The sequence below is a fragment of the Theropithecus gelada genome, chromosome 12 (genome assembly GCF_003255815.1).
Source record: "Theropithecus gelada isolate Dixy chromosome 12, Tgel_1.0, whole genome shotgun sequence".
NCBI lineage: Eukaryota > Metazoa > Chordata > Mammalia > Primates > Cercopithecidae > Theropithecus > Theropithecus gelada.
Window position 1 is genome coordinate 110,287,233 of NC_037680.1, and position 23,995 is coordinate 110,311,227.

Sequence of the window (23,995 nt, forward strand, 5' to 3'; positions counted from 1 at the left end):
TTGAGGCCTAGGTCACATGTTCTATCCTGAGCTGGGAGTGGATCTTCACCAGAAGTACTTTTTTTTTTTTTTTTTGAGACGGAGTCTCGCTCTGTCGCCCAGGCTGGAGTGCAGTGGCCGGATCTCAGCTCACTGCAAGCTCCGCCTCCCGGGTTCACGCCATTCTCCTGCCTCAGCCTCCCGAGTAGCTGGGACTACAGGCGCCTGCCACCTCGCCCGGCTAGATTTTTGTGTTTTTTAGTAGAGACGGGGTTTCACTGTGTTAGCCAGGATGGTCTCGATCTCCTGACCTCGTGATCCACCCGTCTCGGCCTCCCAAAGTGCTGGGATTACAGGCTTGAGCCACCGCGCCCGGCCCAGAAGTACATTTGAAAGTCGGGGAGGGGTAGCCGCTGGGATGAGACAGGAAATAACTTGTCCATACTGCGAATTACTCTTCAATTAATGATATTTTCTATTGGGATGTCAGATTTTTCGTTACTAGTTTGTCGTATAAGCCTATTACTATATAGATTTTTCTGTGTGTAATCTAAATTTCTTTTAATAATCTATGGGTTTACACCTAATAAGAATGTCCTCCAGAAAAGATGACCTGCCAACTTTTAAAGCAATCATTTTGGGGCTTGTAAGTATTTAGTATTGGAAGTCTCTGGCTCTTGCTCTCTTTTAGGAATTGTTTTTCCTACTGTGATATATGTAAATATTTATAAATTTAAATTTAAAATTTAAAAAATATACCAGGATGTGAAAGAAACATTATTAAATAGAGGTGTTTTGCTGTGAATGTTTCTTGGAATAGGTAGGACTTTGTATGATAGGTTTTTGTCTTTCGGTCAGCTTGGGAACGTTGTGTTCTTTTTTAATTGAATGATGTGTTTTCAATTGATACTACCAAAAGAAACATTATTGGAGTATTGTTTACATGCAATAAAGTGAGCCATTTTAATTATACATTTCTGAGTTGTAATGATTTTATTTACCTGTGCAACCATCACCACGTTCAAGATATGGACCACTCCATTACCTGGTAACCTCCTTCTGTCCTAAATCAGTCACCCAACACCTCCCCTCACCTTAGGCAACCATGGATGGTTTCTGTTGCTGGACAATAGAATTGTCTTTTCTAGAGTTTCATCTGAATGGAATCATACAATTAAGAATGAAAAGCACACAGGTATACTGTTTCATGTCTGGCCTCTTTGGCTCAGCATAATGTCTCTTTAGATCCTTTCACATTGTTGCATGTACCAATATTTCATTCCTTTTTATTTCTGAGTAGCATTTCACTGTATAGATATATCATCATTTGCTTATACATTTATTTATTGATGGACACATGGGAGGTTTCCAGTTGTTGGCTATTATGAATAAAGCTGCTATGACTATTTGAGTACAAGTGTTTCTGAGGCTTCATTTTCCTTGGGTAAATACTTAAAAGTGGGATTACTGAGTTGTATGGTAGGTTTATGTATGACTTCATAAGAAACAGTCGAACTGTTTCCAAAGCAGTTACACAATTTTACGATCCTAACAGCAAAACATTAGAGCTCTGGCTGCTCTGTATTTCTGCTAAGACTTGCTATTTTTGGTCTTTTACATTTTAGCCATCCTAATAGGTGTGTAGGTGAATATCATTTGGTTTTAATTTGTATTCCTCTTATGACTGATGAGGATCTTTTCACGTGCTTATTGATCATATGCCTGTCTTCTTTTTCAAAGTGTCCTTTAAAATCTTCTGCACACTTTTATTGGGTTGTTTGTCTTCTTATATTTGAGTAGTGAGTTCTTTACATATTCTGGATACAAGTGCTATGTCAGATAGTTGTGTTTGTGTTTACTTCTGGTGTGTGGCGTCCTTTGTTTCATTTTTAAAAAACAGTATCAACGAGCAAAAGTTGTAAATTTTGATTAAGTCAATTTTAGCAAACGTTTTGTGGTCTGTACCCCTTGTGTCCTATCTAAGAATTCTTTGTCTACCAAAAGGTGTGAGGATTTGTTTCTATGTTTTTTAAAAAAATGAAACAGTTTCAGTTTGTAGGTTTGGGTGGAAAGGGGTCTTTAGACCTCTTAGTCTTTGTTTAGGTCTTTGTTTATGTCTCTGAGATTGGCAGAGGTTAATACAATCATTCAGGTCAGGCTTTCGGATGCCTTTTTCTATCTCTGAATTTTTCTGGGGTGACCTCACTGACACCCATGGCTTCAACCACCACGTATGCTGATGGCTCCAAGTTTATCTGTGCAGCCCAGACCCCTCTTCATCTCCAGACCCTGGAAGCTGATGCCTTGGGCAGCTCCTCCTGTTTCCCAGGCACCAGGAATGTGAGCTTCTCCCTCCCCACAGTCCTGCTCTCCCCAGCGCTCCCATGTCTCTGAAGGAACCATCATCTTCCAAGATACATGGGCCTCCCCAGGGTCTAGGAGTCGTAGACGTGGCACTAGAAATTAGATGACATTGCTGTCTAAATAAAACACCACTACATGGAGATAGAACAGGGGAGCCCCTTGAATGTGGCAAGAGCAGCCTCCCAGGCATGTTCCACCCTCAACCCGGGCTCATCAGGAGGGTGCTTAGGAGGCACACAGTTTTAAGGGGGTTGGAGGAATAGTTCCGAGGCTGAGATGTTGCGCCCACAGCTGAGAATCCCTTTCTAGTGCTCTGCGTCCTCACAAATCCCCGGAAATCATCCTCCCCTGGAGAGTTCCCAAAGCCCTTGCAGACCCGCCTTGTCTGTGCTGTCCTGCCTGTGCCCCCTGGTGGACACCTCCATTCACTGCCTGTCCCGTGGGTTCTGTCCAAAGGTGGAATCTGTTATCAATGTGGATTTCTAATGGGGGTAACTTCCTCCCTAAGGGAAGCCTCAGCCTCACCAGCAATGGCAGACACAGCCAGGCATGTAGACACAGAGGAAGTGAGACAGAAAGTGTGGCCAGCCCAGAGAGCCTGCCCACATCATCCTGCAGTGACCAGGACAAGGAGGCCTCAGCAATCTTGCCAAGCAGATGTAGGAGTGACTTTCTCGAGCCTCATGGGCTTCAGACCGTTGTGAGTGCTCAGGGTCTCTCCCTTACAAAGGCACACATTTAATTCTCCATCTTGAAATGTGAACTAGGACCCCCACAAATTATGCAGCCCCCAGAAATTATTCTGTTCTGAAGGAACCATTCTTATCAGAAATTGGTGCTGGATTGACTTGGAGAAAAGCCTGACCACAACCTTCAGGATGAAATAAAGGCCTGGATGAATGGACACTTTAGCAGACTTGCGGAAGATTGGAGCCTTCGGCATTCAGAAGAGGAATGCAGACTGTGCAAGATCTGAGGCCAGGATCCAGCCTCCCAGGTTCAGGGAGCTCCCTGGGTCCTTGCTAAAGTTGTCTTGCCCATGTGTGCTTTAGACAGCAGCACCTTTGTTTCATGGGATAGATGGAGAATTCTCAACAGAGCCTTTGCAAGAATCTGTTCATCACATCTTGAGCTCAGCCTCCCTGTAGCTTTTTTTTTTTATGTTGACAGCCACTTCATAGAGAGTCCTCTGTGATCCTTAAGAGAAATATCCTTGTGCAAAAAAAAAGGCCAAAACCACATAGTGAGCCTCCCCGCTCTCTGTTTAAAGAAAGCTGGCTTAGCAATGTTGTCTGTTTTTTGGATGTATTGTGTTAGCCATACGTGGGAAGAAAGAGTTTTAAGAGTTAGCAAATAGGGTCACACCCAACAGAGAACATGTGGTTGGGGACTAGGGCAATGGTGACTCCTCAGACCCCAGCTGCAGCCTGATAAATGTGGTTAACAGAGAAGGAGGAGGCAGTGACATGAAATGGGTGTTCACAGCCTTGTGTTGGGAATTGGATGAGAAACAAGAGCTTGAACTTGGATGTTCCCCAGAGTGAGCGCAGGGTCAGATGAGTTTTTCAAGATAGGAGTGATTGGTCTTTCCCAGGGTGGGGCCCATAATGAAAGGCAACGATAGATTAAATAATAATAAGTAACTAGAGGAGGGCACCCTGTCTTCAGTTATATGATGATTTGCTAGGTGGCTCAGTGACAAGGTAATTAAGGTGAAGGAAACAAATGTAGCAGGCACAGCGTGGGCTGGACAGTCAGCTGTTGATAGCTTCTGCTGAGATGGCCACAGGACTCCAGGTTCCCCTGCCGCAGCTGGCCACAGGACTGCTGCTTCTCCTCAGTGTCCAGCCCTGGGCTGAGAGTGGGAAGGTGCTGGTGGTGCCCGCTGATGGCAGCCACTGGCTCAGCATGCGGGAAGCTGTGCGGGAGCTCCATGCCAGAGGCCACCAGACGGTGGTCCTCACCCCGGAGGTGAATATGCACATCAAAGAAGAGAACTTTTTCACCCTGACAACCTATGCCATTCCATGGACCCAGGACGAATATGATCACCTTTTGCTGGGCCACATTCAGTCGTCCTTCGAAACAGAACATCTGTTGAGATTTTCTAGAAGAATGGCAATTATGAACAATATGTCTTTGATCATACATAGGTCTTGTGTGGAGTTACTGCATAATGAGGCCCTGATCCGGCACCTGAATGCTACTTCCTTTGATGTGGTTTTAACAGATCCCTTTCACCTCTGCGGGGCGGTGCTGGCTAAGTACCTGTCGATTCCTGCTGTGTTTTTTTTGAGGAGCATTCCATGTGACTTAGACTTTAAGGGCACACAGTGTCCAAATCCTTACTCCTATATTCCTAAGTTCCTAACGGCCAATTCAGACCACATGACATTCCTGCAAAGGGTCAAGAATGTGCTCTACCCTCTGGCCCTGTCCTACATTTGCGATGCTGTTTCTGTTCCTTATGCAAGCCTTGCCTCTGAGCTTTTTCAGAGAGAGGTGTCAGTGGTGGATCTTCTCAGTCATGCATCCGTGTGGCTGTTCCGATTGGACTTTGTGATGGACTACCCCAGGCCGATCATGCCCAACATGGTCTTCATTGGGGGCATCAACTGTGCCAACAGGAAGCCACTATCTCAGGTCTGTATTGGTGCCTTCATCCAATCAATGTTCCAAGCAAAACACTTTTTAAAAAATGTATTTACTTACGAGCATCTTCGTATCTACTTATCTTTCCAAAGATTTCGTTTCTGCTTCTCATTGTTGTAATAGTCTTCAGTGAGATAAACTTTTAAAGGATCAGTGGTAGTGCAGTTCAGGCTTTCAATGGCCACGGAGAGGAAGGAGAGGCAGGGACAAGGATCTGTCAAAGGATGGTCAAGGAGTGATGTGACTCACAGAGACTATTCATTTGTAAAGGCGCCGTTCATGGTTGTGGATGTGCCTCATCTGGGCAGGAGCAGGGACACTACATTGAGAACTAATCCATCCAAATCTTGCTGCAAGGTTTTCAGTAGAAACGATGAAGGAATAGCAATGTACAATTGTTGACGTGATAATTTTTAGTGGTCCCGTCTTGCAAAAGACAGAGAGCTGACCACAGGAGACGTAAGCACTCAGAGGAAGTAGAAGTTTCAAAGAGGTTGACTCAGTTCAGTGGAATTGGGTCAATGTAGGTACAATGAATGTGATCAGAGAATGAAACACAGAGTTCAGTTTCCAGAGAGGGAATTTTGGATTATAATAGGAGACTGTTTCTTGTGAAGACGCTACTTAAAAAAAATTCTTAATAGGTTAACTTCATGGTCTAATAGAGAATTGTCCAATAGAAATATCATGTAAACCACATACGTAATTTAAACTTTTCTAGTGGGCATGTTAGAAACCAGAAAAAAAAGCCACCGAAATTAATTTGAATAATGCATTTTATTTAACCAGATGTATCCCAAATATTATCCTTTCAACATGTGTTCAATATAAAATTAATATTTAATATAGTTTTTTTGTTGTTAAGTCTTCAAAATCTAGCATATATTTGCCACTTACAGCACATCTCCATTTGGAATAGCCACATTTCAAGTGCTCAATAGTCATATGTAGTTAGTGACCACAATATGGTCAATGTTTATAAATGTTCCGTGGACAAAACTAAAATTCAGTCTTTTCAATTTTTCTGTCTTTTTTTGTTTTTCTTTTGAGATGGGGTCTCACTCTGTCACCCAGTCTGGAGTGCAGTGGTGGGATCTCAGCTCATTGCAATCTCTACCTCCCAGGTTCAACTGATTCTTCTGCCTCAGCCTCCCAAGTAGCTGGAACTACAGGTGCATGGCACCACGTCCAGCTAATTTTTTTTTTTTTTGTATTTTTTATGGAGATGGAGTTTCATCATGTTGGCCAGGCTGATCTCGAATGCCTGATCTCAAGTGATTCACTCGCCTCAGCCTCCCAAAGTGCTGGGATTACAGGCATCCGCCACCACACCTAGGCAATTTTTCTATCTTTTAAAAGACCCTCTACTGAATCTGCCCAATTCTGTGAAGGATGTCTTAAAAAAAATCCCCATATATAACGAATTCTACTCAAGTTACAGTTTGGTCCTTAAATAGCTTTTGCTTTATACATAGTGATTAGATTGGTGAATATAGGTTTGAGACTTGTATTTTCTTCACATAGTTTGCTGTTATCATTAAATAATAATCCTCAAAATACATTTTATCTGATATCAGTATTGCTACTCCTATGTTATTTTTTGAATTCCCCATCTCTTTTAATTTGAAAATAATTTGTGTGCAAGTGGGTGGCTCACTCCTGTGATTTCCACCCTTTGGGAGACCGAGGAGGATTGCTTGAGCCCAGGAGTCTGAGAGCAGCCTGGGCAACATGCTGAGACTCCATCTCTACAAAAAAAATAAAAAAAATTATCCAGTTGTGTTGGCGCACACTTGTGGTCCCAGCTACTCAGGAGGCTGAGGCAGGAGGATCACTTGATCCCAGGAGGTGGAGGCTGTAGGAGGTGAAGGTATGCCATGTTCACTCCACCTCACTCCAGCCTGGGTGACAGAGCGAGGCCCCATCTCAAAAAAAAAAAAAAAAAAAAAAATTTATTTGGAATGTGAAAATCTTGTTTTAAAGTTTAGAAAACATTTTTATAAATTCCAATATGAAAAGCTGGGTGCAGCGGCTTGTGCCTGTGGTCCCAGCTACTTGGGAGGCTCAGGTGAGAGGATCATTGAGCTCAGGAGTTTCAGCTCCTGTGGTTTGTTGATTGACTGATTGATTGAAAACACAAGAAAACCCAAAATGAGTTTAATCTGATAATTTCTTTTGATGTCAGCATTCTGATTCTGTCCATAATTGTGTTCTTTCCATTGAGTGTAAGCTCAATCCTTTAACAGAAATTTCCTTTTTCCATCTTAATTTTGGAATTCCATGGCACCTTTCCATTTCCATGGAGACGCAGTGCAGCATCCTCAAGTCTCCAATTCTTACATCTGTCTCTCTCACTTGTAAGAGCCCTTGTGATTATATTGTCCCACCCAGACATCCAGGATAATCTCCCCATGTCAAAACCCTTAATTAAATCACATCTGTAAAGTTTCTTCCACCTGTAATGGAACATATTCCCAGGTTTGAGCAACTACAGTGTAGATACTTTTGTGGGGCTGTGATTCTGCCTACCGCAGACACTAAGCTTAAAGGGAAACCCACATCTTATTCAAAGCTTGGAGGTTTTCCTCTATTTGGCCATTTAAATTTAGTTGTTGTTCCTGTCCTCCATAGTCTTCTATTCTCCAGGCTTCAGAGCTATCAGCTTACCATTCAATTATCTCCTTTTCTCCTTATCTTCCTTTTTTTTATTTTTAAAAAACAATACTTTCAAAGAGCAAAAATTTTAGAATTTCATGAGGTTTATTCTAGTGAAGTTTTTATCGTTTGTACTTTTTGTACCCTAAGGATGCTTTGTCTACCTCAAGATATAGTTTTTACATTCTCTTAAAAACATTAAAGGATTCCAGTTTGTACATTTAGCTCTGTGAGATTGGCAGAGGGGAACTGGATCACTCAGGTCCGGCTTTCGGGATGCCTTTTTCTGTCTCTGGACTTTGCTGGGGTGACCGCACTGACACCCATGGCTTCAACCACCACATATGCTGATGGCTCCAAGTCTATCTGTGCAGCCCAGACCCCTCTTCATCTCCAGACCCTGGAAGCTGATGCCTTGGGCAGCTCCTCCTATTTCCCAGGCACCAGGAATGTGAGCTTCTCCCTCCCCACAGTGCTCCTCTCCTCAGGGTCCCCATGTCTCTGAAGGCACCACCATCTTCCAAGATACGTGGGCCTCCCCAGGGTCTAGGAGTGCCAGACATGTAACTAGAAATGAGATGGCATCACTGTCTAAATAAAACACCACTAGATGGAGATAGAACAGGGGAGCCCCTTGAATGTGACAAGAGCACCCTCCCCGACATGTTCCACCCTCATCCCGGGCTCATCAGGAGGGTGCTTAGAAGGCACACAGTTTTAAGGGGGTTGGAGGAATAGTTCAGAGGCTGAGATGTTGCGCCCACAGCTGAGAATCCCTTTGTAGTGCTCTGTGTCCTCACAAATCCCCAGAAGTTGTCTTCCCCTGGGGAGTCATCAAGCCCTTACAGACCTGCCCTCTCTGTGCCATCCTGCATATGCCACCCTTGAGCTAGGTGTCCCTCTGATGGACGCATCTATTCACTGCCTGTCCCATGGGTTCTGTCCAAAGGTGGAATCTGTTATCAATGTGGATTTCTAATGGGGGTAACTTCCTCCCTAAGGGAAGCCTCAGCCTCACCAGCAATGGCAGACACAGCCAGGCATGTAGACACAGAGGAAGTGAGATGGAAAGTGTGCCCAGCCCAAAGAGCCTGCCCACATCATCCTGGGGTGACCAGAATAAGGAAGCATCAGCAATCTTGCGAGCACACGAAGGAATGACTTTCTGGAGCAGGACGAGCCTCATGGGCATGAGACCGTTGTGAGCGCTCAGGGTCTCTCCCTTAGAAAGGCACACATTTAATTCTCCGCCTTGAAATTTGACCTAGGCCCCCCCCAAATTCTTCAGCCCATTCTGTTCTGAAGGAACCATTCTTATCAGAACTTGGTGCTGGATTGACTTGGAGAAAAGCCTGACCATAACCTTCAAGATGAAATAAAGGCCTGGGTGAATGGACACTTTAGTCTGTAAGCAGACTTGCAGAAGACAGGAGCCTTCAGCATTCAGAAGAGGAATTCAGACTGGCAAGATCTGAGGCCAGGCTCCAACTCCCCCTGGTCCCTTGATGAGCAGGGAGCTCCCTGAACCCCTGTGGGTCCTTGCTAGGTTGTCTTTCCCATGTGTGCTTTAGAAAGCAGCACATCTTATCCCATGGGATAGATGGAGAATTCTCAACAAAGCCTTCCCAAGAATTCGATCATCACATCTTGAGCTCAGCCTTCCTGTAGCTTTTTGAAATATTGCCAGCCACTTCATAGAGAGTCCTCTTTCATCCTTGCAAGAAACATCCTTGTGTGACAAAAGACCAAGACCAGATAGCCAGCCTCCCCAGTCCCTGCTAGAGAAAGCTGGCTTAGCAATGTTGTACCTGTTTTGGATGTGCTGTATTACTCATATATGAGAAGAAAGAGTTTTAAGAGTTAGCAAATAGGGTCACATCCAGCAGAGAACATTTGGTTGGGGACTAGGGCAGTGGTGACTCCTCAGACCCCAGCTACAGCCTGATAAACGTGGTTACCAGAGAAGTAGGAGGCAGTGACATGAAATGGGTGTTCACAGCCTTGTGTTGGGAATTGGATGAGAAACAAGAGCTTGAACTTGGATGTTCCCCAGAGTGAGCGCAAGGTCAGATGAGTTTTTCAAGATAGAAGTGATCAGTCTTTCCCAGGGTGGGGCCCATAATGAAAGGCAATGATAGATTAACGAACAGGTAATAAGTAACTGGAGGAGGGCACTCTGTCTTCCAATTACATGATGATTTGCTAGGTGGCTCAGTGACAAGGTAATTAAGGTGAAGGAAACAAATGTAGCAGGCACAGCGTGGGGTGGACAGTCAGCTGTTGATAGCTTCTGCTGAGATGGCCACAGGACTCCAGGTTTCCTTGCCGCAGCTGGCCACAGGACTGCTGCTCCTCCTCAGTGTCCAGCCCTGGGCTGAGAGTGGGAAGGTGCTGGTGGTGCCCACTGATGGCAGCCACTGGCTCAGCATGCGGGAGGCCGTGCGGGAGCTCCATGCCAGAGGCCACCAGGCGGTGGTCCTCACCCCGGAGGTGAATATGCACATCAAAGAAGAGAACTTTTTCACCCTGACAACCTATGCCATTCCATGGACCCAGGATGAATTTGATCATCTTGTGCTGGGCCACACTCAATGGTTCTTTGAAACAGAACATCTTCTGAAGAGATATTCTAGAAGTATGGCAATTATGAACAATATGTCTTTGGTCTTTCACAGGTCTTGTGTGGAGCTACTGCATAATGAGGCCCTGATCCGGCACCTGAATGCTACTTCCTTTGATGTTGTCTTAACAGACCCGGTTAACCTCTGTGGGGTGGTGCTAGCTAAGTACCTGTCGATTCCTGCTGTGTTTTTTTTGAGGAACATTCCATGTGACTTAGACTTTAAGGGCACACAGTGTCCAAATCCTTACTCCTATATTCCTAAGTTACTAACGACCAATTCAGACCACATGACATTCCTGCAAAGGGTCAAGAACATGCTCTACCCTCTGGCCCTGTCCTACATTTGCGATGCTGTTTCTGTTCCTTATGCAAGCCTCGCCTCTGAGCTTTTTCAGAGAGAGGTGTCAGTGGTGGATCTTCTCAGCCATGCATCCGTGTGGCTGTTCCGATCGGACTTTGTGATGGACTACCCCAGGCCAATCATGCCCAACATGGTCTTCATTGGAGGCATCAACTGTGCCAACAGGAAGCCACTATCTCGGGTCTGTATTGGTGCCTTCATCCAATCAATGTTCCAAGCAAAACACTTTTTAAAAAATGTATTTACTTACAAGTGCTTCCATATCTAATTATCTTTCTAAAGATTTTATTTTTGCTTCTTTGTCGTAACAGTCTTCAGTAAGATAAACTGTTAAGTGGTCTCTAGTAGTGTATTTCAGGTTTTCAGTGGTCACTGAGAGGAAGAAGAGATACGGATAAGGGTCTATCAAAGGATGGGCAAGGACTGCTGTGACTCACGGACACTGTTTGTAAAGGCACCGTCTTCATGTTTGTGCATGTCCTTCAGTTGGGGAGGAGCAGGGACACTACATTTGGAACTGATCTATCCTGGGGTTTTTGGCTTGCCTGATTTTCAGTAGAAAGATGATGCAACAGTAAATTATAATTGTTGGCATGATAATTTTTCGCGGTCCCATCTTGCCAAAGATAGAGAGGTGACCACAGGAGACCTAAGCACTCACAGGAAGTAGAAGTGTCAAAGAGGTTGACTCAGTTCAGTGGAAGTGGGACAGTGAAGGTGGCATGAATGTCTGTGATCAGAGAATGAAACATGGAGTTCAGTTTCCAGAGAGGGATCTGTGCTGACAGAAGTTTTTCTGACCAGGAGTTGGGGGTCTGATGTATGATGTGGGCACATCATAGAGTTGGGAAGGTACAGTGATGGTTGCATGTCAGAAGGGTCTTCTTCTACTTGTAATGCTGAAATTATCAAGAGAGGGTGGAAGGGACTAGGGAGGAGATAAGACTGTGAACCTATAAGCCCAGTGAAGCTGGGAGCAGTGATGAATGGACATCTGTCCAAGAAGGAAAGGGTTTCTCTGGAGGGGCTGAGCACATCACCAAACCCACCGTATCCCACTCCAAGTTTCTATAGTGAGATCTATTCTTTTTCCAAAAATGTCAGAGGCAGCTTTCATTAACCCAGAGTATTTGGGTTTCATTGAGATAGTACTTTGGGATCTGAGAAACCAAATTCACACACCAATGAGTTTGGTTCTGAATCCATTGAGAGAGCCATCCTTTTTTTTTTTTTTTTTTTTTTTTTCTTGAGACTGAGTCTCACCCTGTAGCCCAGGCTGGAGGGCAGTGGCCCCATCTCAGCTCACTGCAGCCCCACCTCCCAGGTTTAAGAGATTTTCCTGCCTCAGCCTCCTGAGTAGCTGGGACTACAGGCACATGCCACCACTCCTGGCTTTTTTTTTTTTTTTTTTTTTTTTTTACTAGAGACAAGGTTTTGCCATGTTAGCCAGGCTGGTCTAGAACTCCTGACCTCATGTGATCTGCCTGCCTCCCAAAGTGCTTGGATTACAGGTATGAGCCACTGTACCCAGAGAGGGAACCATCTTTCTTGTGAGAGAACTGAGCCCTTTTTTTGTCATATTCACTGAATTTATATGAACTTCCATGAGTTTAGGTCCTTTGTATTCTTATTTCTGTACGTCTTTTTATTAGTGTAGGTATTATTGCAAAGGACACTAAACTTTGTTTTTGTTTTTGATCAAACCACAAGGTATTTGTTCTACTGGTTTTCTTTTCCCCTTGTGCAATGTAGTTACTGAGCTGTAAAAAATATGTATGTTCTTTAGATTTGTAAAAATGTAGAAAATTAGGAAGACATTTGAATAGTGACTGTGGCTCTTTTCTTCTGGTTTTTCACTATGAATATGTTCTTTAGACTGAACTGCACTGGCTCAAATCTTCCCTCTCATTTTTCTAGCTATGTGACCTAGGACAGGTACCCTAACCATTGTGGTTTTAATGTTGTTATAGAGAGTACCCAATAAATATTATCTGTTATCATTATTATTATTATTTTAGTTTTATTGCATTTATTTTAAGCTGAATTTATTCCAGAGCCAGAGGCATTTTTTTTCTTCAGTTTCTTCTGGGATATCTTTTTCTCCTGTGCAACCTCATCCTCAGGTTTAGGAACAATTTGTTCCTTATCAGTAAAAATCATCTTNTCTCCGTCCATCTGACCCCTCCTTTCAGGCAAGGACCATTTCTAACTTGGCCTTCTGGCCCTAGTTCCTAGCATAGTGACTGGCATACAGTAGGGCTCACACGTTCCATAAATATTTGGTGGATGAGGGAATTAGCAGTGGATTCTGCTTTGGTTCCAGAGCAGAGATTAATTGGATTGCTTAGCAATGGTTCTCTGTTGTAATTCATGAGGGTGAATGTGGATTGCCTACTATTCAGATTAGTAAGTATTTCTTGGTCAAGGGCAGATCTGTGGCCCCAAACCATCCAGGTACACAGCAGCAGCAGCCTCAAAAAGCTTGGAAGCTCTGTGTGATGCAGGAAAGTCATAAAATCATTACAGTGGTGACTTATGTGTTTATAGCCTGTTTTCTCCCTTTAATCCACAAACGCACTCACATGACATTGGGACTTTGGAAGAATTATCACCCTTAAGGTTTAAATTGAACTGTGAATTTCAGAATTTCTGATAAGGACACAACAAAGGGTGAAAGCATTGCTATGTCTATTCTGCTTGCCCAGAATCTTGGTCCTAAAAAATGAAGAGTGCTTGGGTGTGGGGAAGAGCTTCAGTGTGCATATGCATGCCGAAGTACCTACTCTAAGGAGCAGAATGAGAGGGTACCCTACGTACCTGTTAATATGTCCCACAGGACACCAAAACTCTAGTTAGCTGTTTCTCTATGATCCTCTAAGAACATCCCCAAGTATGGCTGGCCTGTGTATGGTTAAAATGTTGGGATCTGTGCAATTATGTTGGGATTGTATGGTACGGCAGTATAGCCCCAAAGAAAAGAGTGTAATACTTCCAGTTCTGGCTGCACAATACTTGCCCCAGAGTCCATGGTCAATAAAATACAAATCTGAGTTATTGTTTTTGCTCATCTTTCCCTTTTGCCTTCCACTCAGTCATCAGAATTTCCCCAAATGCCTTATTTCCCCCTGGATCTTGGGCCAGTGGAATGAGTACAATTTAACTTAATTGAGTTTGCTTATCTGTTTGGTTTCCTGTTGTGAACAAAAGTTCTCTGAAAAGGAATTTGGAAGAAAGAGACTTTGTTCCAGTGAACAGTTTGCAAACCAGGGAGTTACAGCCTCTGGTATACAATGAAAGCGAGTTCCAGAGAACAAAGGAAGGCAGGTTTCATGGCAGAAAGTTCTTTCTGAGGTTCCTAATCAGGTCAATTTATGCAAATGAAGGATGGAAACTTGCTTAGTTCTTATTGGTCAATGCAGCTGCATTCTGATTAGTTGATGAAGCTGAGCCCTGAGTGGCTGAGGTGGGTGAGCTCTAATTGGTTGATTCAGGTGAGTGCTGAAAATCTCAACTATGAAAAGGTACAGGTTTTCAGGATGCTCAGAGTAACTGTGACCTGTAGTAAGCAAAGGACCAGTTGGCTCTATTTTAAATCCAGGCCAACTTAGCCTTTCTTATAGGACTGGCTCTTTCAGGTTCACACTAATACAGACCTGTCCTTGGGGAAGACTTTTGTGCATATGCACTCCAGCGGATTTCCCTTTCTGGTCGTTCTCTACCCCAGCATGCCCCTCCACTGCCGCCTACCCACCCACCTGTTCATTTCCTTCTTAGCATGGTTCACGATTTCTAAGTCCCTGCTCATCTGTTTAAATTGTGAGTCTGGCTCACCTGATAGCACGTGAGTTCTGAGGAGGCAGGAGACTCATGTGGTGGGCTCCGCTGCAGCCTCAAGACCCCACACTGTGCTGGACTCAATAAATATTTGTTGGATGAAGGAATGAAACACATGATACAGGTGAGCAGGCAGTACCGGGGGAGCTGTGGAAAGAGCACGCCTAGGTTTCCATGGCGAAAGTGGGGGTACAGTTGTGTTCTTTTCTTTCAAAAAGGCTTTCTAAAAAGCTTTCTGTTTAATTTCTGGAAAAGAAACCTAACTTGTCACTACATAGTCGTCCTTATTCCTTTCTGGTAACACTTCTTGGTCCGTGGAATACTAATTTAATGGATCCAGAGGTGCTGGAGGTACTTTGCTGTATTCACTCAAGAATGTGATTTGAGTATGAAATTCCAGTCAGTTCAACTGTTGTTGCCTATCAAGAAACCTAATAAAGCTCCACCTTCTTTATCTCTGAAAGTGAACTCCCTGCTACCTTTGTGGACTGACGACTTTTCATAGTCATGTGACACAATCAAATATTAACTTGGTGTATCGATTGGTTTTTACCATATATATAAGTAGGAGAGGGCGAAGCTCTGGCAGGAGCAAAGGTGCCATGGCTGTGGAGTCCCAGGGCAGACATCCACTTGTCCTGGGCCTGCTGCTGTGTGTGCTGGGCCCAGTGCTGTGCCATGCTGGGAAGATGCTGTTGATCCCAGTGGATGGCAGCCACTGGCTGAGCATGCTTGGGGCCATCCAGCAGCTGCAGCAGAGGGGACATGAAATAGTTGTCTTAGCACCTGATGCCTCATTGTACATCAGAGAGGGAGCATTTTACACCTTGAAGACGTACCCTGTGCCATTCCAAAGGGAGGATGTGAAAGAGTCTTTTGTTAGTCTTGGGCATAATGTTTTTGAGAATGATTCTTTCCTGCGGCGTGTGATCAAAACATACAAGAAAATAAAAAAGGACTCTGCTATGCTTTTGTCTGGCTGTTCCCACTTACTGCACAACAAGGAGCTCATGGCCTCCCTTGCGGAAAGCAGCTTTGACGTCATGCTGACAGACCCTTTCCTTCCTTGTGGCCCCATCGTGGCCCAGTACCTGTCTCTGCCCACTGTATTCTTCTTGAATGCATTGCCATGCAGCCTGGAATTTGAGGCTACCCAGTGCCCCAACCCATTCTCCTACGTGCCCAGGCCTCTGTCCGCTCATTCAGATCACATGACCTTCCTGCAGCGGGTGAAGAACATGCTCATTGCCTTTTCACAGAACTTTCTGTGCGACGTGGTTTATTCCCCATATGCAACCCTTGCCTCGGAATTCCTGCAGAGAGAGGTGACTGTCCAGAACCTATTGAGCTCTGCATCTGTCTGGCTGCTTAGAAGTGACTTTGTGAAGGATTACCCTAGGCCCATCATGCCCAATATGGCTTTCATTGGTGGAATCAACTGCCTTCACCAAAGTCCACTATCCCAGGTGTGTATTGGAGTGGGACTTTTACATGCATATATTCTTTCAGATGTATTACTTTGGATCGATTAACTAGCCCCAGATATATGCTGAGCAAGCATTCTGAGATAGTTTAAAATGCCCTCTTTTGTTAATTTTTGATTCCTAGGCCTGAGTCTGTCTTTGGCATCATCTTCTGGATGATTTCTTGGTATCCGAGATTTCAAGAAAACATTCCTTGGACATTTTACTCTGTGTGCTCCAGTGGATAGTAATCAATTAGAAACAACAAGCTGTTAAATGCCATAAGCACAGAATGCTGGGTTTGGGACACCTTGCAGAAAACTCAATTGAAGCCTGCACCTTGCCCTGGATTCAGTCAGGCAGCCAACATTCAGGACTGATAAAATCATTCTTTGATGATAGATCCTGGCAATGAAAGTTGCCTTTGTGATCCTCGTTAAAGCTCCAGTTTCTAAATATTCTGATAAGAAGCTAGATCCTGCAGTCCCTTCTCTTCTAATGAGTCAATCACCAGACAGGTTCTGACACGATACAGAAAGGTTGTGGGTTTCATTCTCAAGTTGTTAGGTTTATTTTTCCCCTACAGAGTTTGAAGTATGCAAAAAGTAGCATTCACATCCTCATCTAAATCTCAGCAGAATATAGAGAAGAACAGGAGAGGCTCCTTCAGATGGAGGGTTAGGGAAGGACTCTCTGAGGAGTTGACATTTCAGTGAGCATTCATTCATTTATCCTTCAAAGATTGACTGAGGATCTACTGGCAGCCCAGGCACTTCCCAGGTGCTGAGTCTGGCTCCCATTAAGGGGACTGATATCACCCTCGGAGAGCACTGGACCTTATTTCCATGATACCTCCAACATGATTTGTGTTTTATTTTATTTTTTAAAATTTCCTGTGCATTTTCCTTCATAGCACATCAAATATGGCAGTCATTTCTCTTAAATAATTGTTGATTGTCCGCTTCACGTCATGAGCCCCGTGGGGACATGTGTGACTTTGCATTAATCACATCCACTGTATGCTGCATCCTCAACACCTGCCAATGGGTCTGCATGTGTTTGGCGCTCCATAAATATCAGCGCCTAAGGCACAGAATAGGCACCCATCAAATATGTGCTAAGTACTAAATGAGTGAGAAGAAAGGTGCCAACTGAGGTCTAGTCACTGGGTAGAGAGTAATCCACAATAGCTCTTTTTAGTTCTTTGTACTCCAGCTACTACATATCTATCTATCTATCTATCTATCTATCTATCTATCTATCTATCTATCTATCTATCTATCTATCTATCTATCTATCAATCATCTATCTATCTATCCATCCACAAACATATATCATTTTTTGGTTGCCTTTTCTACAAAATAGAGTAACAGTGTATCCCCACTGCCCACTTACCAATATGTCATGGGTATTACTCCAGTTTTAAATGCTATTACTTTTTAAACTATGAAATAGTATTTCGTGGTACTTGTGTACTACAGTGTATTCTGCTATGGATCTAGTCTAGTTCCCCACAGAGGAACGTTACAACTTGTATTCCCGGAGTTTTGTTGTTGTGACTTCAAACACTTCCTTTAAAAAGATAAGATACTTTGTAGTTTAAAAAACATTTGTTCTGTTTCTTTCTCATTCATCTTTTCTTAAGTATTTTACAGGGGTTTTTTTTGTGTGTGTGAATGTGTGTGTGTGTGTGTGGGTTTTTTTTCCATTTCTATCTCTAGCTGATTATCTACTCACTACTCAGCCGTCTCATCAAAATATTGATTTTCATAATAAAAAACACAGGCAGTCATTTGCTGATAAAGAAATTTTGGTTTCTTCTGTTTTAAATTCCATGCCAAATATCAGGGTTATTGAATTTATTAGAATCTGTAAAAACAGTTGAATAATTCTGGCAATAGGAAAGATTCCTGTCTTGCTGCTATTTTAGTGGAAATTGATTATCATTTCATTATTTTGCATTGCGTTAGCCATTGTTTTCCGGCAAATCGTCTTTATTGATTTAGATAATTTCCTTCTTTACTTGAGGGTGTTTGTAGGAGAGGCACCAAACTTTATCAGCTGCCTTTCTGGCATTTACTGATATAACCATCAATGTCTAAGTGGTGAATTGTGTTGATTACATATTGTTTGTTGCCTTGTTTGGTGCAGTAAGGCTTAGGTGTGAAAATATCTTGTAAATTGTACCTGTTAGTAACCTTCTTTGTCTTGTTGAATGTTTTAATCTGAAATTCCACTTTTTGGATATTAATATTACCACTTCTGGGTTATTTTTGTTTACATTTCCCTAGTACATCTTTAGTACTCCTTTGTCTTCAAGCTTTCTTCCTTTTTAAGCAACATGGAACTGGGATTTTTAATCCAGTCAGGCAGTTGCTTTAATAACTGCATTTTGCCCACTTGAATCTAACAATTAATAGATTTGATTGTAACTCTCTCAGTTTACTTTACGTTTGGTTGACTTTGCCATTCTCCCTTTTCCAGATTTTTACTGGTTGGTCAAGTTACTATTTTTATTTTCTCTTTCTTCCTTTGTCAACTAAAAATGCCACTCTGCACTACCATTCCTCTTGTGTTGATAGTCCTATTCTCAATAGTCTTGATAAAACTCCTGAACTTTAAGAATAAAGATAAAACTTTTATTGCACAAAGAAGTCCATAGAGAAAGCACAACCTGGCATTGGCGTGTCTTTGGTGTGTCTGAAGGAAAAGAGATAGTGGAACAACATTGGGAGAAAAGGAATGAAACTCAAGAATTCCAAGATGTTGCTCCCCTGCCAGGGTGAGATGGCAATGGTTCACAGACAATCACAATGTTGGATCTGAGAAAAATAACTGAATGGAAGATTAGTGAGGACAGAGGCTTTGAGATGGCCAGGAGAGGAAAGCTTGGGAGCAGGGAAGGTTGAGATACACGTGGGTTACTGGGAATGTGTGATGGTGAAGTCACAGGTGCCCCATATGGTGTCTAAGTGCTAAAGAAGAATTCTGGAAAAATGAAATGCATTTGGGAAGGGAAAATCCAATTAAAAGCCTAAACTAAAAATGCAAAATTCTAGTAAAGTTTAGGAGAATGTCTGATTTTGGCTGGGGAAGTCTCATCAGAGCAGGGAAGTTCTCTCATTCGGGGGATCTCACCTTTTTTTTGAAGGGAATCAATGGTGGGGGATTAGAGTGTTATTTTCAGTTAGTATGTTGCTTCACTCTTTGGTCATTCCAGTAACTGTGAAGTCAGGGCGAAGTTTAAGGGAAGCTTTGCCAAGTAGGGGATGGACTTCACCTTTATTGAGCCTCATAATAGCTGGTTGAGGTAGGAGTTGGCCATGATGACAACTTCTCTGCAGTTTTCCCTGCGTGAATCTCTAGATGAACTTTTGTGCCATTTAAACTTTCGTGATCTCCTGCTATTTAACTTCGGACGTTTATGGACTTTTATGTGGGTTCAATTATGTGTGAATCACATCCTGCTGATTGCTGAGTGGGCATGGGAGGGTGTGCCTGGAGAATTTAGACTCGGCCCTTTCCAGATGAGCTTCAGTGTAAGAGTGGGTTTCGTAAAGAGCAAAGGTCTTAGGAAATTTGAGTAAGCCATGTACCATCGCTCAGAAGAAAGCTTGAAGAGCACTTGGAAATGAGCTCTCTCTCCCCAAGAAAGAGGGAGAGAGAAGGGAGAGATGTGGGGCAGACCCTAGGGAGGAAGGAGTTCAGAAAAACCATCCTCAGGGTGTTCTTGCTACAAACCAAAAATGCAGCATGGTGGTGGGGAGGATGACTCTGTCCTCCCTGACCTTTTAGATGACCCCCAGGGAAAAGGTCAAGACAAGGCCCTTAAGAGCCAGAGAACTCATGAGGGCCTGGGGCTGGTGAGAGTGGCAGGGAGAGGGGGTCACCTTGGGGGAAGGATGATCAGTGTCTGGGGCTTTCCTGGTCATGCTCCAAATCAGGCTTGGCAGGAGTCCTGCTGTGCAAATCGCATTTGCTGAGCCCTGTCAGAGGTCTCCTGTGACTCACATCTAGGGTGACCAGTGTCCTGGCTTTCTCAAGACTGTTCAGGTTTTAGCACTGAAAGGCACATGTCCCAGGGAACCCCTCAATTCTGGGCAAGCCCTGCCACATCACACAACCTTACTAGTACCCTCAGTATTCTTTAGAAACGTAAAACCATAGACTCAGCAATCCCATTACTGGGTATATACCCAAAGAAATAGAAATCATTCTACTATAAAGACATTTGCGCATATTTGTTTATTGCAGCACTATTCACAATAACAAAGTCATGGAACCAACCCAGATGCCCATCAATGATAGATTGGATAAAGAAAATGTGGTATGTATACACCATGGAATACTATGCAGCCATGAAAAGGAACGAGATCATGTTCTTTGCAAGGACAAAGCTGCAAGCCATCATCCTCAGCAAACTCACACAGGAACAGAAAATCAAACAGCGCATGTTCTCACTCATAAGTGGGAGTTGAACAATGAGAATGCACAGACACAGGGAGGGGAACATCACATGCCAGAGCCTCTTGGGGGTTTGGGGGGTGAGGGGAGGAACTTAGAGGACAGCACAGGTGCAGCAAACCACCATGGCATATGTATCCCAGAACTTAAAGTAAATAATAATAACAATAAATAAACCCATAAAGCCATTTGAGAGACTTTTGCGGGATTCATTGGACCACTGAAATCTACAGTGGGAAAATAATTGCCATGCTGATGAAACAGGAAGACTTTCCTTGTCCCCCTGACAGGGCGTGTGACAGCAGGAGGGGCTCACTTTCTCAGTGCCCCGCTGCTCAGACCTCTAGGGGAGCATACAGACGGGCAGGCTGTGGGGCTCTGACCTCACAGGCAGTGTCTAGAGGTGGATGTTTACAGCTCCTGAAGCCCCAGTGGGCATGTGTTACAGTGTTCTTTTAGTTTTGCCCTCTATAGGCGGCTTGTGTTAACCAGCTCAATTACACCCTCTACTTTGTCGCAAGGACAGAGGGCTTTCTGTGTCCTGGGGGCTTGCCTTGGTGTACCAGAAGAATCGAATCACACCTGGGCTTGGAGAATGAGTGCAAGGATTTATTGAGTGGAGGTAGTTTTCAGCAGATGGAGGAAGCCAGAAGGGGATGGAATGGGAAGGTTTTGCCCTGGAGTCAGACCGCTCGGTGGCCCAGGCTCGGTGGCCTGGGCTCTCCTCCAACTGCCCCAGCCAAACTCCACATTGTTCTGCTGGTCGGTGGCCTGCCAGTGCCTGTTGGTGAGTTCTTCTCGACGTCCAGCCGTCCTCGTGTCCCTCCGCTGATGTGCTCCTCCCAATGTCCAGCCACGTGTGTGTCTGCCTGCTAGGGTCTTGGGGTTTTTATAGGCACATGATGACGGCGTGGCAGGCCAGGGTGGTTTTGGGAAATGCAACATTTAGGCAGGAAAACAAAAATACCTGTCCTCACCTAGGTCTGTGGGCACAGGTCTGGGGATGGAGCCCTCGCCAGGGACCACACCCTCTTTTACCCAGAACTTCCCTTCCCTACTTCCATATCATTTGAAGGGACCATGCCCTTCCCAGCTTTTCCCTTCTGTATCACTGATGCCTTGCTCTGTGCCCTCGAAGTGGAATTATCACGGTGTGTATGTATAGGTGTGTGCATGTGTGTGCATGTGTGTGCATGTACCTGTGCTTTGCTTTTGGAAAATTAGCACATTAACTGAATTTTGCATCTCAAGGATAATTCTGTAAGCAAGAACCCTTCCTCCTTTAGAAGGAAGTAGAGGAGAGGAAAATGCTATAAAACTTACGTATTAATAACTTTTTACTCTATCTCAAACACACATGCCTTTAATCATATTCTTAAGAGGAAGACATCTAATTCATAACTTACCATATGTACTTGTCAAAGAATATGAGAAAAAACTAACTGAAAATTTTTCTTCTGGCTCTAGGAATTTGAAGCCTACATTAATGCTTCTGGAGAACATGGAATTGTGGTTTTCTCTTTGGGATCAATGGTCGCAGAAATTCCAGAGAAGAAAGCTATGGCCATTGCTGATGCTTTGGGCAAAATCCCTCAGACAGTAAGAAGATTCTATACTATGGCCTCATATCTATTCTCACAGGAGCTCTAACCCCAGACTTCCAGCTTCCAGATTAATTCTCTAAGTTGGAACTTGAAATTTGGCTTTTCCCTGCCACTTCCCAACTATTAATCCAAAGGGTTTTTTTTCGTTGTTGTGGTTGCTGTCAAATACTCTGTTAAACTATCATCCACCACACTCGGAAGTCTCATTTTCTCTAAGAGACTCAAAAGTATATTAGGGAGAATTTATTTAAAAATAAAATAAAAGGGATATTGTTTCTTCATATTAAATAGGAGTATTTCTCCAAAAAGCTGTTGGTTAGGACATTGAATTTATGTCTTATATTTTTGCTCTTATAGTTCTGCATCCACTTGTTTTATTAAGCAAACTTGCCCTTGAAGTGCAGGAAAGTGAAAAAAAATCCTGAGTGCACAGCTTGATAAATTGTCACAAATTCACGTAGTGCATACTCCCTTGTAACTAAACCTCCAAAACAAGATGCTGAAAGTTGCCAGTCCTCAGAAGCCTTCATAGTTGCTGAGCCTCCCACTCTGTTAAAGGTTATGTTCCTTCAGAGGACCCCCATTTTCTAGTTAGTATAGCAGATTTGTTTTCTAATCATATTATGTTCTTTCTTTGCATTCTGTTCTTTTTGCCCCTCGAAGGTCCTGTGGCGGTACACTGGAACCCCACCATCGAATCTTGCGAACAATACGATACTTGTTAAGTGGCTACCCCAAAACGATCTTCTTGGTATGTTGGGAGGATTGGACGTGTAGGTCAAACCAGGGTCAAATTAAGAAAATGGCTTAAGCACAGCTATTCTAAAGGATTGTTGAGCTTAAAAATATTATGGCCAACATATCCTACATTGCTTTTTATCTACTGGGGTATCTCAACTCACATTTTCTTCTGCAAATTTCTGCAAGGGCATGTGAGTAACACTGAGTCTTTGGAGTGTTTTCAGAACCTAGATGTGTCTGACTGTGAAACTCAGAGACGTAACTGCTGACATCCTCCCTACTTTGCACTTCAGGTCACCCAATGACCCGTGCCTTTATCACCCATGCTGGTTCCCATGGTATTTATGAAGGCATATGCAATGGCGTTCCCATGGTGATGATGCCCTTGTTTGGTGATCAGATGGACAATGCAAAGCGCATGGAGACTAAGGGAGCTGGAGTGACCCTGAATGTTCTTGAAATGACTTCTGAAGATTTAGAAAATGCCCTAAAAGCAGTCATCAATGACAAAAGGTAAGAGAGAAGATACAGAAGAATACTATACTTTGGCCATGGCATTCATGATAAAATTGTTTCAAATATGTAAATATTTATGTAGCATTTAATAGCATTGTTTCAAATATAAAAACAAATACATAAAAATCTGGATCTTTTTTTTTTTGAGATGGAGTCTTGCTCTGTCGCCTAGGCTGGAGTGCAGTGGTGCGATCTTGGCTCACTGCAACCTCCACCTCCCATGTTCAAGCAATTCTCCTGCCTCAGCCTCATAAGTAGCTGGGATTACAGGTGCCCGGCACCACGCCCGGCTAATTTTTGTGTTTTTTAGTAGAGATGGAGATTCACCATGTTGGCCAGGCTGGTCTAGAATTCCTGACTTCAGGTGATCCACCTGCCTCGGCCTCCCAAAGTGCTGGAATTACAGGCGTGAGCCACTGCATCTGACTTGAATTTATAAATAAGATAATTTAGAGGTTATTATTCACTTTATAAAAGGATTCTTTAGTTCCTATATAATTTATCATAGAATTTATTTAGAGTTTTATTTCCCCCGGTAGATTTAAAACTCCAATTTATATAAAAAAGTTGCCATAATAGACATCTGATCCATAAGTTTTCTGCACAGAAAGAAATGCTCCATTATAAGAAGCATAGTATCTACAAGAGAAAAACAACTCAAATGCTTACAAGTACAGCTTTTTGCAGCACTGGAACCTCTGAGAAATTTTGTCCATGCAGTTTATGAATGAAGGAGCCA

General features: G+C 43.4%; 1 protein-coding gene across 10 annotated transcripts in view; it reads left to right on the top strand.

Annotated features, from left to right (window-relative positions):
- The window catches only part of LOC112636116 (UDP-glucuronosyltransferase 1-6), a 56,536-nt gene that overhangs the window by 28,650 nt on the left and 3,891 nt on the right, over positions 1 to 23,995 (top strand). For 4 of the 10 annotated variants that reach the window (XM_025404582.1, XM_025404586.1, XM_025404587.1 and 1 more), the window contains 3 exons: positions 21,863 to 21,994; positions 22,663 to 22,750; positions 23,034 to 23,253. In XM_025404582.1, coding sequence (XP_025260367.1) covers positions 21,863 to 21,994; positions 22,663 to 22,750; positions 23,034 to 23,253 — 440 coding nt within the window. Of the gene's footprint in view, positions 1 to 4,122; positions 4,987 to 9,898; positions 10,816 to 15,036; positions 15,935 to 21,862; positions 21,995 to 22,662; positions 22,751 to 23,033; positions 23,254 to 23,995 lie in introns of those variants that run through there. The other 6 variants (XM_025404579.1, XM_025404585.1, XM_025404577.1 and 3 more) reach the window with 3 other exon arrangements.